This window comes from Prionailurus bengalensis, chromosome E1 (assembly GCF_016509475.1).
Source record: "Prionailurus bengalensis isolate Pbe53 chromosome E1, Fcat_Pben_1.1_paternal_pri, whole genome shotgun sequence".
Taxonomy (NCBI): domain Eukaryota; kingdom Metazoa; phylum Chordata; class Mammalia; order Carnivora; family Felidae; genus Prionailurus; species Prionailurus bengalensis.
Window position 1 is genome coordinate 37880029 of NC_057347.1, and position 13560 is coordinate 37893588.

At 54.1% G+C, this 13560-nt stretch overlaps 1 protein-coding gene across 1 annotated transcript in view; it reads left to right on the forward strand.

Annotated features, from left to right (window-relative positions):
* LASP1 (LIM and SH3 protein 1) overlaps positions 1-13560 on the forward strand; it is a 39885-nt gene that overhangs the window by 17205 nt on the left and 9120 nt on the right. Inside the window, exons 3-4 of the mRNA XM_043584268.1 lie at positions 155-239; positions 7452-7559. Coding sequence (XP_043440203.1) covers positions 155-239; positions 7452-7559 — 193 coding nt within the window. The remainder of the gene's footprint in view (positions 1-154; positions 240-7451; positions 7560-13560) is intronic.

Sequence of the window (13560 nt, forward strand, 5' to 3'; positions counted from 1 at the left end):
GGGTGATGCACATCGTGCTCGCGCTGCTGGGGCAGGGACAGGGGCTGCTGGCGGAGAAGAGGAAGTTTCCAGGAGAGTCATGTCTCTGAGAAGCCAGGAGGCTCCTGCCCCTTCTCCAGAGTGACCTCTACTCTGTTTTCTCTCTGCCCTGCAGACACTACCCCAAGCAGTCCTTCACCATGGTGGCTGACACCCCGGAAAACCTCCGCCTCAAGCAACAGAGCGAGCTCCAGAGTCAGGTGAGGGGGCGGGGCTGGCCCTGCGGCCTGACCGGGAAGGAGGGCTGTTGTAACCCTTGGATTTGGCAAGGGCTCCTTCCCCCTGTGGTTACGAAGCAAGGCCAGGGTGCTGAAATCCTGGTACTTGCCTTGTCTCCCTGCCCCCACCCGGGCACCAGTTGCTTCTTCTTTCCTGCCTTTATCAAAGGAGTGGAGGAAGGCATGCCCCCTCCCCTTTCTACCTAAAGTGGGCTGGGGAGGTATCGGTATCTGATTCTTTCTGCTCCAGGAACTATGGTGTGGCCTCTAAAGCCCACTTCCTCCAGGAAGCTGTTTCCTTCTCCCTCCTCTCCACTCACAACCCACCCTCTCCCACCCCCCAAAGGAGGGGACTCACTTCTCCAGGCTGGTGCCAGCCCGAGGTCAGTCGGCTCTTTATGGCCATGTCTCCGAACCTCCTCCACCCCTCAGAGGGCCGCTGGGAAGGGGGCCTCGCCCTGGGGGCCTGTCCTACCTTTGTCTCCTTGGGCCTGATTTTCTTGAGCACTTGCTTTGTGGGGAGTGGTGCGTGCCCCTGGCGGGGGGAGAGGGGGGAGATGGATTGGTGCCCCAGCGAGAACTCGGTCTTTAGGGGACACTGAGGAATAAGGACTCAGAGCCCTGAGACCTGAACAGGTCACTCTCCCTAGTGGTCTGGGAGGGCTCCTGGGACAAACCTAGGCTGGACTGTGAAGAGGGGGGCAGGGCAGGGCGGGGCTTCTGCAGAGACCCCCTGAGGGACTTAGCCAAGTGGGCAGGGTGCCCAAGGCCAGGAACATGTTGGGAGGTTCCCCTGGGCCACAGAGGGGGATGTCTCCTGATCCCTCCGGAGTGGGGCTCCTGCTGTCTGATGTTAACATGACCTCTCTGGGGCCCTGTCTCCTAGTAGGTCCCGTGGAGGAGGACCAGCCCTGTGCTGCCTGGGGCTGTGGGCGCACTCTCTCCCGGACTCCTCCCGGCAGCTGTGAGGAAGGTGCTCTGTTTTTCCCGTGGTGCAAGATGAGGAAACAGAGGCCCAGAGATATTAGGGGGCTTGCTAAGATCAGACAGTGGTAGTAGGGGTAATAACACTGTGAACCACTAACTTGTTGAGCCTCTGTTGCCCTGGGCATCGAAGCTCCCTCGGTTCTCGGCCTGTGCGGCTGGCAAGGTCGCTTCTAAGGTCACTTCTACTTTAGGGAAGAGGGAAGGGATGCTGCTGACTTTGAAGGCCGGTTTATCTAATTCTGAGACTTGTGCTCTTTCCCGTTTTCCACCCAGCTCCCTAAGGAACACTGTCTCCACTTTGATACTAAACACGATAGTTCCTCGTGCTGCTGGGAACATTTATAGTTTAGCAAGTGCTTTTAGTTACTTTGCCTCATGGATCCTTGACCCCACTCTGGGGGCTATCAGATGAGGGAACTGAGGCTTTGCCTGTTGACACGCCCAGTAAATGAAGTTGCAGGATCTGGCCTCTGGTTTTTCCACTCCCAAGTACAGTGACCTTGACCATGTACAGCCCTGGTGAGGCCTGAGGCTCAGGCCTCCCCTGTTTCCCACAGCAGCTGGGAGCAAGTAGGGGAAGCTGGTTTTTCCCTCAGCAGCAGCTTACATCTGCCAGCCCAGAGGCGGACCCTGCTTGGCGTGAGACCTGTAGTTAAGGGGGAGCCGGTATGGATACCAGACCCCCGCCAGCTGAGGAGGTCAGGGTGGTCCAGCCGGCAGGGAGAGGGGCTGAGGCAGCTCTGGGGCCTGGGCCTAGTCTACACAGGGAAGATTTTGGCCAGACCCTCCTTGGTCAGCCGCGTACTACCGCCCTGGCCTCCCAATCCAGTAGAAGGCCCCCTGGGGCCAGAGGTGGAGGGGGCTTCGGGGGGTGGGTAGGCCACAGCATTCAGGGCGACCCGGACTTCCCCCCCGCAGCTTGAGAGGGACGGTCAGATCCCCAGTTGGTGGGGGCCCCATCAGAGGAACCTGGAAGAAGAGGTATGGGGAGGGGACATTAGGTCTTTGGAAAGGTGTGGGTCCAGAGGTGTGAGAGTATGTGCACACACTCAGGCAGAGGCCAGGGCAGAGACACACACACACACACACACACACACACACACCCCCTACTCTCAGGAGGAGAAATTCAAACCCTATTAATTCCCTCAGCCTTTGTCAGTCCCACAAAAGCACGGCTGTAGCTCTTTTTGCCCCTGGAACCAGATCCCTGAGGGGCGGGGTCTGTAGGAGGAAGCGCCCGGTGCTCAGGCTCCAAAGGTTCCTCTGCCTTTGCGCCCTGCTCCCCAGGGGCCTGGCCTGCTGCTCACCTCTTGGGCTCCCGGGCTCCTCCTGTCTCTCGGGCAGGCTGAGGACCTTGTGAGAATGGCGGCCATTCTCCATGCGGTCCTCGCTGAGGGCCAGGCCCGGACCTCATTTAATCCTTATGACCACCTGATGAAAGAGAGATTGTTTTGTCCCCATTCTACAGATGGGGACACAGGTTTAGAGAGGCTAGGCCCCTTGCCCAGAGCCCAGTGACAGAAGCAGATTTCAAACCCTTTGCTCTTACCAATTCTATAGTCTGACGTGGTGCCCAGCCTGGTACTCTTGACCCACAGGATGCCGTTACCGGTGGTGGGGGACAGAGAGAGAGAGAGAGAGAGAGTGTGTGTACACACACACACACACACACACACACAGACGCGTGCGCCCATGTGCGTACTGGAATACAGATTCCTAGGCCCTACCCAAGATGTTTCTGCTTGGTAGTTCTGGGCAGGGCCCAGGAATCTGCATTTTGACTGCCCTGGTGATTCTCGTGAGCCTTTTGGACATACTCAGAGCCTTAGAGCTGGGCTGGGGGGCAGGCCGGAAGTGGGTGGAACTGACCCCAGCTCTCCCCTTGCTTCTGCCGCGTGGGGTGTGAGTCACGGGAGTCGGGGCTCTGGACCGGGGTAGGTGGCGGGTGGGGGCAGGGCCCCTGCCTTCTTTGCAAGCCTGGTTCTGTCTTCCTTCTGCCTCGCCCCCAGCTCTGTGGTCTGAGCCTGGCCGCTTTTCTCTCATAGCTTTTTTTCCCCTCCCTGGTGAAATGGGGACAGCAAAGCCCAGTCGCCTGGAGGTCCGGGGCTGGCCGATGCACTGGGTTTGGAAGGGATGAGTGGGCCTGACCGGGGGTGGTGACAGGTTCTGGCTCCTGTGGCTGCTGTGGGGGCAGGGCCTGCTAGAGCAGTCTGTGGCTGGCAGGAAGGGAAGTGGGAGCCTCCTCTGCCTACCCTGCCCCACCCCACCAGGGTGTCAGTTGGTCTCTTTCCAGGGCCCCTTCCTGGCCTGGGTGCGTGTGTCTCAGCCCTCTCCTCTGGAAGCCGCTGGTGCTATTTCAACTTTATTTGTTTTCCTGTCTCCAGTTTGGTTCCCAAAGTGGTACTTTGGGTGTCTGGGACACCTGGAGCCTCCCTTGCGGAGGAGGTAACCACAGAACTGACCAGAAATGACCTTCTGGGTGGTCTTGCCCGGGCCTGGCTGAAGCAGGGAATGGGAGACTGGGGCCCAGCTGTATCCCCTACCCGAGGTAGCTCTCCCACCTCCAGCCCCCAGGCTGAGCAGAGAGGCGACATCTTTGGGGTGGGGCTGAGCTGGGGGTGTCTGTGTGGCCCTCTGAGGCCCTGCAGAAGTGCAAAGAGAATGCCTCTTTCATTTTTTCCCCCATCTCACACCCCCGTGGTGCTGGGCAGTCCCAGCACAGAGTGAGAAATGCCCTGAGGCACAGGAGAGTGTGGTCTGTGACCAGCACAGGAGGCAGCATACTGGTGTCACTCTAATGTTTAGAGATTTATTTCTGAGAGAGAGAGAGAGAGAGAGAGAGAGAGAGAGAGACAGAATCTGAAGCAGGATCCAGATTCCAAGCTGGAAGCGCAGAGCCTGATGTGGGTCTCGAACTCACAAACCTTGAGATCGTGACCTGAGCCAAAGTCGGACGCTTAAGCGACTGAGCCACCCGGGCGCCCCACTTCCGTCACTCTTACCTAAACCAGCTGAAGGTCAAATCCTGGGTCTGCCACCACTAGCTGTGTGACCCTGGGCAAGTTATTTCACCTCCCTGAGTGAGCCTCAGTGTCTTCATCTGAGGTTATTGTGAGGATATTAGTATATATTAGGCATTTAGAACAGTTCCTGGCATAGAGTCAGCACTCAATAAATGTTCACTATTAACTATTCTCCTGGAAAGGAGAGGAAATGGAGCCTGGGCACAATGAAGCTGGGGAGTAGACACAATGACCTTTTCATGATTGCTTCCAGCACTGACTTTTCCATTAGTTCTCCTCCCCATCTGTGTCTGTCTAATTTTAAAACTGATTTCTTTTCTCTTAGAAGGGGGTGGGTGACATCGTATGGGCGCCCAGCACATAGTAGGCACATAGTCGGTGGAAATTGTTGGTATTGTATTTTTTTTTTTCCAGAAAACAATTTTTTTTTTTTTCAAGTCACGATCTTTTATGTTACGTCAGCAACGCAGTTATGTTCTAAATTATGCTGTTGGGAGATTTTGTGTTTGTTCAGTTCAGTCACCACTCATGTGACAGACACTTACATTTGTACCTCCTTTGCTCGGGCATCAGATCTGGCCCCGCCTTGGGAATTTCCAGGATGGGAGGCCCAGGCAGTTCCTGGGCATGGAGTCATCCGCCCACAGTGCTGAGTTGTACCCTGACCCTACCAACAACTAGGCTGAATGACCTTGGGCAGATCCCTTCCCTCCGAGACCCCCATCACGTCCTGGCGAGCCATCCCAGATGAGGGCAAACACTCCTGCTTGGGTGACAAGGAAACCCGGACAGAGGGGCTCTAGGCAGCGGGGCCCTCCCCGCACTCCTGGCTCTCGACCTTTTCCCTGTGCACCCACTCCAGCACCAAAAGGCCTCTCAGAGGATGTTTCTCACCTTGATTCTTCATAATTAAGGCCTGCAGGTACATAAAAATGGTCACAAACTCCAGAGCTGGGTGGGCTCTTAGAGATCAGCTGGCCGGCCCCCGGCTCAGGGGATCCCAGAGGGGGGGGACTGACTTACCTAGTGACCTACAGCAAAGAGGTGCCGAGCCCAGACCTCCCTCCATCCTTTCTCAGCCCCCATTCCACCCCAGCCCCGCCCTATCTGGCTGCCTGTGCCAGGAGTGAAATGAATTCTCCTTCCCCGGCAGGGAGGGAGAGGCAGTTCCTGAGCTTGGGAACTAGCTGATGTCATTGTAGTGTCGCCATGGCAATCATTCCCCTGGATTAGGGGCCTGACCCTTACAAGGCCAGGAAGTGGAGGAGAGAATGGGGGTTTGGCACTTGTTCAGCACTTTGAACGTTGACAGAGCACTTCCACGCTTGCCCTATCAGTGGGTATTGAGCCCCCTGCCTTGCTTCAGGATGCTTCAGGATGCAGTTGCTGTGTGAGGGCCACTGTCTGTAGTCTGTCCCATTGATTGGAATGAGTGGTACTATCCCCATTTACAGATTGGAAACGGAGGCTCAAGAGGTTAAGTCATTTGCCCGAGATCACTTAGCAAGTGGGAGACTGCGCCCGCGTTAGAACCAGCTCCCTCTGGCTCCTTGCCCATGCTCGGTGACGGGAAGCCCCCCTCTCCATATTTTAACTGATTCCTGTGACAACCCTTTTACAGATGAGGAAACCGAGGCCGGAGACCTTGGATTGGGGGCTTCTGCATCTGGAGCTGTAATTTTCCGCCTCTAATGCCTTCCCCTCCCTAATGCCCCTTTCCCAAAGGGTCCCTCTACCTCCAACACAAAAAGTTGCCCTGCTGCTCCAGGCCTTCCTGGAAGAGGTGACGCTGGAGGCAGTTCTGGGCCCTTGGGGTGGGTCAGTACTTGTATTTACTGCATTAACTTCCAGTCTGATGGGAACTAGCATATCCAGGCCTTTGATTTTAGTCTGGGTCAGAACGGAGGAGCTTCTGAAACCTTTTTAGGTTGAAGAACCCCATGGATGGGTAAGCTGGGCTCCAGACAGTGGACAAGGACCTCTGACCCCTGGGGGTTGTGCAGAGGAACTGACAGGTGTGGCCACAGATTTATACATGTGTGTTGTCGGTCGGGTCAGGGTGCAGCTCAGCCCCGTGGCCAGATGTCTCCATGCCTGGGAGCTGCCCGGACGTCCCATCCTGGAAACTCCCGAGGTCCTGGGCCTCGTGTCCTGGGCTGACCTGCTTCTAGGACAGTGGAGCAGCCCCCATGGAGGAAATCCAGGCAGCTGGTGGGGTTGGAACAGCTGCCTTCTGAGGGGGACAGTGAAGCCTCTGGAAGCCGAATGGTTCTCTGTCCCATGGGCATTCCCAGCCTCCATTCTGTGCTTCAAACCCCCCCAGGAGAAAACAAGATATTTTTCATATTTCAGTTCTATTAGTGTTCAGGAAGTCCTTTCGTACGTCCGACTTGAGCCCCTCTATACTTGAATTTCTGTGGATTTCTCAGAAGAAGAAGGCAGTGGTGGGGTGGTAGGAACCCTGTTGTGAAGTCCTGTCTGTCCCCCGCCAATTTCATCCCCTCATGTGGCATTGACCTTAGAAGCGGGCCTGGCAGTCTCCAGGAAGCCGCCAGGCCTGTCAAAGACGCATTGATGGAGTCTTCGAGTGGCTGTCTCACTGCCCTTCTCTCTGGGTGCTAACTCTGTCCCTTGGCACAGCCTTCATTCGGCTGGTCGCTTAAACACTCCTCCGGGCTCTCAGTGGGTAGGGCCACGTCCTGGCCGGGGCTGTCTTTGGAGCTCTGGAAAGAACCTTCTTCCTATAGCTTGCAGGCAGGATAGGCTAGCGGTGAAGGGTCAGGAGTCCGGCAGATGAGAGTTTGCACCATGGTGGCTCTGGACATTTATTGCCAAGCTGTGTGACCTTGGCAGGGGACTTTGCCTAGCTCTGGCTCAGTTTCTTTATCTGTAAGATGGAGCCAATAATAGAACACGGTAAGACTCACATGAGAGAATTCACGTAAAGCCCTTGGTGCTCGGAATGCCCTGAATACGTGTTAACGGGTTATTGTTAGCGGCCTAACACTTCTTGGCTAAGGCTTCTGCTCTGCGTTTGGGGGTGGGTGATAGATGTCGCTGCAGGGGGATTTCTGGTCGGGATCTCTCTCCTGGCCGGCTGCCGCCTCAAAGGTGGCCACAGGCTGGGGCCCTCTCTGCTGCCCCTGCCTTCACTCGAATCCCTTTCCCCTCCTTGGTCCTCCAGGTGCGCTACAAGGAGGAGTTTGAGAAGAACAAGGGCAAAGGCTTCAGTGTGGTGGCAGATACACCGGAACTCCAGAGAATCAAGAAGACCCAGGACCAGATCAGTAACGTATGCTCCCCTGCCCGCCGCCGTGGAACCTGCACTGACCTGCTGCCCTCCCCGCTCCTCCCCTCCCTGCCGGTCTGGCAGGCATGAACGAGGGGCCAGTTCGCCGCTGTTCCCCCGGCCCTTCTGGGTGTGCCTGGGTGGCAGCCGCTTGAGCAGAGGGAAGAAGGGGTGTGGGGTTCCCAGAGGCCTTTTTTTCTGTGCCCCCGTAGTCCCCTGTTCTGCCCTCTGCCCACAGAGCATGTCTGCCTTGCAAGCACCATACTTCTGGGGATACGTGGACAGGATGGGCCTATGTGCTACATCACTCCCCACCCTCTCTGAAGTTTCTCCTTTGTTTCCTTTCCCCTCCTGGCTATGGTGGGTGTCAGGGTCCAGACTGACTGTTTTGTCTCAGCACAGAGGTCATAACTGGGTGGCAGGGGTGGGGAGGGGCCAGCCTCCCCCTCGTCTGTCTCTGGGTGCTGACATTGCAGTCATTTCCGCCCTCCCTCGGCCTCCTCCCCCACCTCGGCCTGCTCTTCCTTCCTGTGTAAAAACCCCAGCTGGCTTTGCCGGCTGGCCCCGGACCCCCTGGCCTGGCCCTCCTGGGCTGGGGACGGTCAGCCATGTGTGGCTGGGGCAGGACTGGGTATAGAGAGTGGGTTGTAGATCGATGGGCCCATGGCACCTGTGGCCAGGGGATAGGCATTGGTTTCCTGCTTGGTAGAGCCAGCGGCCAGCAGCCAGCGCAGCTCTGCCTTTGTGGGGAGGCCGCCTGGGGGGTTTTGGGTATGTGGGGGCGGAGCGCTGCTTTGAGCCACAAGCACAGAACATGGGCTGCGGACCCGTGCACAGGGTCCCGGGGCACAGAGTTGCAGTGTGGGCCTGGCCAGCCTCGTCTGGGAGGTCCTACGAATGGATGCCTCGGCAAACAGTTGCCTTTATGTCTAGAACAGGGTGGGGGTCCACAGGTTGCCCAGTGTCTCTCTGGGCTGAGGGCCTGGGTGCCAGGTGGTCCACCTGGCACTCATCCCTGGGCTCCACAGGCCTCCCTCTTCCTCCGCCCGGCCTCCTTGATGGGGCTGTGCTGGGAAAGGGCTCCACAGCGGCTCAGGTGGATTTCAGAGCCAGAACCTACCCCGGGAGCACCCGTCACGCCCAAGCCCATGGCCGTCAAACTTTGCAACCTACGCTACGAAATACATTTCACATAGCGACGCCCCAAACGGGCACGCTTGTTTATTTAGAGAGAAAAGCAAGTCAAGACTCACGTGAAAGAATCCTTACTACTTGGAGAGCGTTCAGATATCTTCTGTTTTATTTTATTTTGTAAAGATGCTCGTTGCAGACTTAACCGAACGGGTGACAGAGCGGGTTTTGCCACGAGGCTGTTGCCCTGCAGTTTGAAATTTGTGGTTTGAGGAAATGGAGCGCTTCCTTTGGGCTGGGAGGGCTCTAATCCACACCACCACCGCCGCCACCCCTCCCCTGGAATACACACATAAATAAAGCCTGTTTCAGTTGCTTCTTTATAAGCCAGGGCCTGGCCCCACACCCTAGAGCTTCCCCGCTGATGCTGCCCAGACCGTCTGGAGGGTAAAGAGGGTTAAAGAAGGTCTATGCCTTCCAACTCTCCACATGGCAAGTGGGAGGGAGGGGGCAAAGCCTTGGGCAATGGGGAAAACCTGGAATGGCTCACAAAGCTGGCATCCTGACTCCCCAGCTTCTGTGGCTTTCCACTGCGAGGACACGTGCTGTCCTCCACAACCCCAGCTCCCCAGCACATCCCCTCATTGCTTCCAGCCTGTGGGTTTTAGAGGGCAGAAGACGAGCAAGCCCAGTCATCTCTGCCTCCCTCTCTGGAAGGCTTCCAGAGTATTCCCTACCCAGTTATTGGAGGTGTTAATATCTGAGGAGCCCTGGTAACAGAACTCACTGTGGCCAGGACACCTACACCTAAGGAGATAACTATCTTTTCGTTAACCACAGGGCTGCAATTAGCTGATTGTCCTCTGCTCTGAGTTGGGGGAGGTGACTTGAACCTGACCCGATTCTGCTTTTGCAGCTTTAGCTGGGACCTCTGAGGTGTGACCACGAACCTGGAAGACACTTGGTTTTGGTGAATGCAGTTAGAGTCTGTCAAATGCGGGCCTCCAAACACCTATGCTACAATCACGTGGAAAGGTTTATTAAAAATGCAGACTCGGGGCGCCTGGGTAGCCTAGTCGGTTAAGTGTCCGACTTCGGCTCGGGTCATGATCTCACAGTTTGTGAGTTCAAGCCCCGCATCGGGCTCTCTGCTGTCAGTGCAGATCCCGCTTCAGGTCCTCTGTCTCCCTCTGTCTCTGCCCCGCCCCTGCTTGCACCCTGTCTCTCTCTCCTTAAAAAATAAAGATAAAAACAAAAACACTGAAAAACCTTCACCAAGCCCTAGTCAGAGGGTGTCAGGCCTGGCCGCCTCCCGAACTCTAAGAGAACTCTTGAAGCTGTGCTTAGAGCCATTGTTCAATTGTCCCGACCTCCAGAAGAGTTTTGGGAAAAGATAGTGTTTAGAGCCACACCTTTTGTTTTGTATCCAAAATAGCATCCTGTGTATAGTTTGTCACTCACTTCCCAGGTTAGCTGTTTCCAGGGAGGTCAGAGCATCTTGCAAAGAGATGAGATTTGCCTCCCTGGAGGAATATATGCTCCAGATTAGAGGATTTACGAGCAAGAGCATTTTGAAAAAGTGGCTGGTCTCCCCCGATGGTGTTTCAGCACTTTGGACGTGTGTGGTCTGTCATCCATCAGATCAGTGTTGTCAGTGTTATTCTCATTTCTGTAAAGGCAGACCTGTCTCCTTTCCACCTTGTGGCTAAAGAAGAGGCAAAGAGGAAAGCTTGGTTGAAAAATTGGGCCGTTGTGGGTACTGAGAATGTGTGAAAACTTTTGAGGCAAGGTGCTAGTAAGTTATACTTCTGGGGTGATTGTGTCTTCATGAAAGGCATCAAAAGCGTGGTGAGGCCAGGGATGGCCTCTGGGATGCAGTGTATCCTTCTGGAATCCTGGCCTTTGGTCATGAGCTCTAACGGCCGTAAGGGACCGGGGAATTTTCGTCGTGGACACCCTTTTTCTGGAAGCCCCTGCCTAGTAGAGAAGCTCTGCTTTTATTTGCCTATGTCTCTACTTACATGATGATTTTCTGTATACAATTCTTTTCCTTCTTCTGTGAAATGTAACAACCCGGTAACACATGCTGTAAACACCTCTGTGTGTACTGATCAGTCAAGAAACAATATTACCGAACTCCTCTTACAAGTTTTCAAAGTGTTAAAAACATAATTCTCCTGCAGTGAGCACCTATCATATATTTCACTTAATTATGCTGGAGGGTAGGAAGGCAGAGGTGATGCCTCCTCGGTGAAAGAAAGTGCTGGATGCAGTTAGATGCAGAGCTGGTCCATGCCCTGCCAGTATCTGTAGGACTGGTTAATGTTCTACAGGACCATAAAACCATAAACTCTGGGAATATCTTTGCCAGGGGCAGAAATGCTTTGGCTTTCTGTTAGTTAAAAATAATCAGCAGGGCTGGGCACCTGGGTGGCTCACTCAGTTAAGCATCCAGCTCTTGGTTTCGGCTCAGGTCAGGATCTCACAGTTCGTGGGGTCGAGCCCCACATCGGGCTCTGAGCTGACAGTGGGGAGAGCCTGCTTCCGGTTCTCTCTCCCTCTCTCTCTGCCCCTTCTCTGCTCGCTCGCTCTTTCTCTCAAGATAAATAAACATTAAAAAAACTAATAGCTGGCAGTGCATATTCTGTAAGTTAGCTTCAGTCTCTAGAATCTGGGCGTAATCAGCAGTAAATGGTGAAGTCAAACAAAAATTCCATCCCCAGGGTCAAGTGACCTAGAGGCAGGCTTGTGGGACAACCCTCTAGGGTAATTTTTGAAAACATGTGCTGTTCTTTTCTTTATAAGTTTAATATGGAACCATGCATTTCTTAAATTTTTTTTTTCCAACGTTTATTTATTTTTGGGACAGAGAGAGACAGAGCATGAACGGGGGAGGGGCAGAGAGAGAGGGAGACACAGAATCAGAAACAGGCTCCAGGCTCTGAGCTGTCAGCACAGAGCCCGACGCGGGGCTCGAACTCACGGACCACGAGATCGTGACCTGGCTAAAGTCGGACGCTTAACGGACCCAGGCGCCCCTGGAACCATGCATTTCTAAACACTATAGTTTTGGTTTTCCTGACTTTCAACATCTAGTAGGTATTCTTTTTGTGTCTTTCTTCCTTTGGTCGACAGGACGCGAAATTTCAAAGATTCAGGCACAGGGCGCCTGGGTGGCTCAGTCGGTTGAGCGTCTGACTTTGGCTCAGGTCACGATCTCATGGTTCGTGAGGGTCTTAGAGTTTACGACCCTTCACCTTACCAAGTAATGCTCGTCTGTTTTTCAAGTAGCTGGACTGACTTACCCTCCCGCCAGCAGTGATGAGAGAGTCTCCACAGCGCTACGTCCTTAGACTTACTCATTTTAGCCATTTTGATTGTATATCATGGTATTTCACCGCGATTTTAACTTGCCTTTCTCTGATAACTAATGAAGGTAAACGGATTTACATTTGTTTTACTTATTTATTTAAAAAAAAATTGTTTAATGTCTATGTATTTTTGAGAGACAGAGACAGAGCACGAGCAAGGGAAGGGCAGAGAGAGAGGGGGACCCAGAATCTGAAGCAGGCTCCAGGCTCTGAGCTGTGAGTGCAGAGCCCAACGTGGGGCTTGAACCCATGAACCATGGGGTCATGACCTGAGCCAAAGTCAGATGCTTAACTGACTGAGCCACCCAGGTGCCCCTATTTATTTATTTTATTTTATTTATTTTATTTTATTTTATTTTATTTCATTTCATTTCATTTCATTTCATTTCATTTCATTTCATTTCATTTCATTTTAGAGAGAGATAGAGAGAGAGAGAGAGAGCACACAGGCTGGGGAGAGGGAGAGAGAGAGAATCTCAAGCAGGCTCTATGCTCAGTACAGAGCCCGACGCGGGGCTCGATCCCACAACCCTGGGATCAGGACCTGAGCTGAAATCAAGAATCAGACGCTCAACCAACTGAGCCACCCAGGCATCCCAAAGATTTACGTTTGTTTTAAAAACAAAATGTTATTAGTCTGTAATCGGGAACAATATTGCACGGTAGTTGAGAAGCAAGGGTGTGATGTTAGAGCTGGATTCCGATAACCCACCAGTTACCCACCTCCGAGCATCCGTTTCCCCACCTATAAAATGGGGGTGAGGGTGCTACATAGTTGTAGGGCTGGCTGAGAAAAGGAAATGAGTAATCCATGTAAGGGCACAAAACAGGCCCTCAGCAAGTGGGAGACGTTATAAAAAATGCACCCTGGCTGCTGAGTTGCTGATTCCATTCGGAGCCCATGTTCCCCTGTTGACCATGATGTAGAATCATGTGGCAGCATCGTGGGGAGTCAGACCTTGGTTTTCCACCAGCGTGAGGAGAGCAGGGGCTCAGAACACAGAACGTCGGCTAGCAGAGAAAATGGGTTTCTGGAGCTTTGGAAGGGACCCCCCAGCTGGTCATCCCAGAGTCCTAGCTAGCAGGGGCCTGGGCCCCTCAACCCACGTGCACTTGGATCTTCTGGGCACAGAACAGGGTGTCCTTCCATGGTGGCCTACAACAGTTCTTAAGCCGGGGATCTGCTGACAGCTCTGGGCTTGTGGTGGCCCTCCCTTCGGGGCTTTTAGAAGGTCAGAACTTTAGGGGCACCTGAGTGGCTCAGTCGGTTAAGCGTCCCGACTTCAGCTCAGGTCACGATCTCGCGGTCCGTGAGTTCGAGCCTCGCGTCAGGCTCTGGGCTGATGGCTCAGAGCCTGGAGCCTGCTTGATTCTGTGTCTCCCTCTCTCTCTGCCCCTCCCCAGTTCATGCTCTGTCTCTCTCTGTCCCCAAAATAAATAAACATTAAAAAAAAAAATTAAAAAAAGGTCAGAACTTTGCCGCATGTGGAGCGGGGACCAGC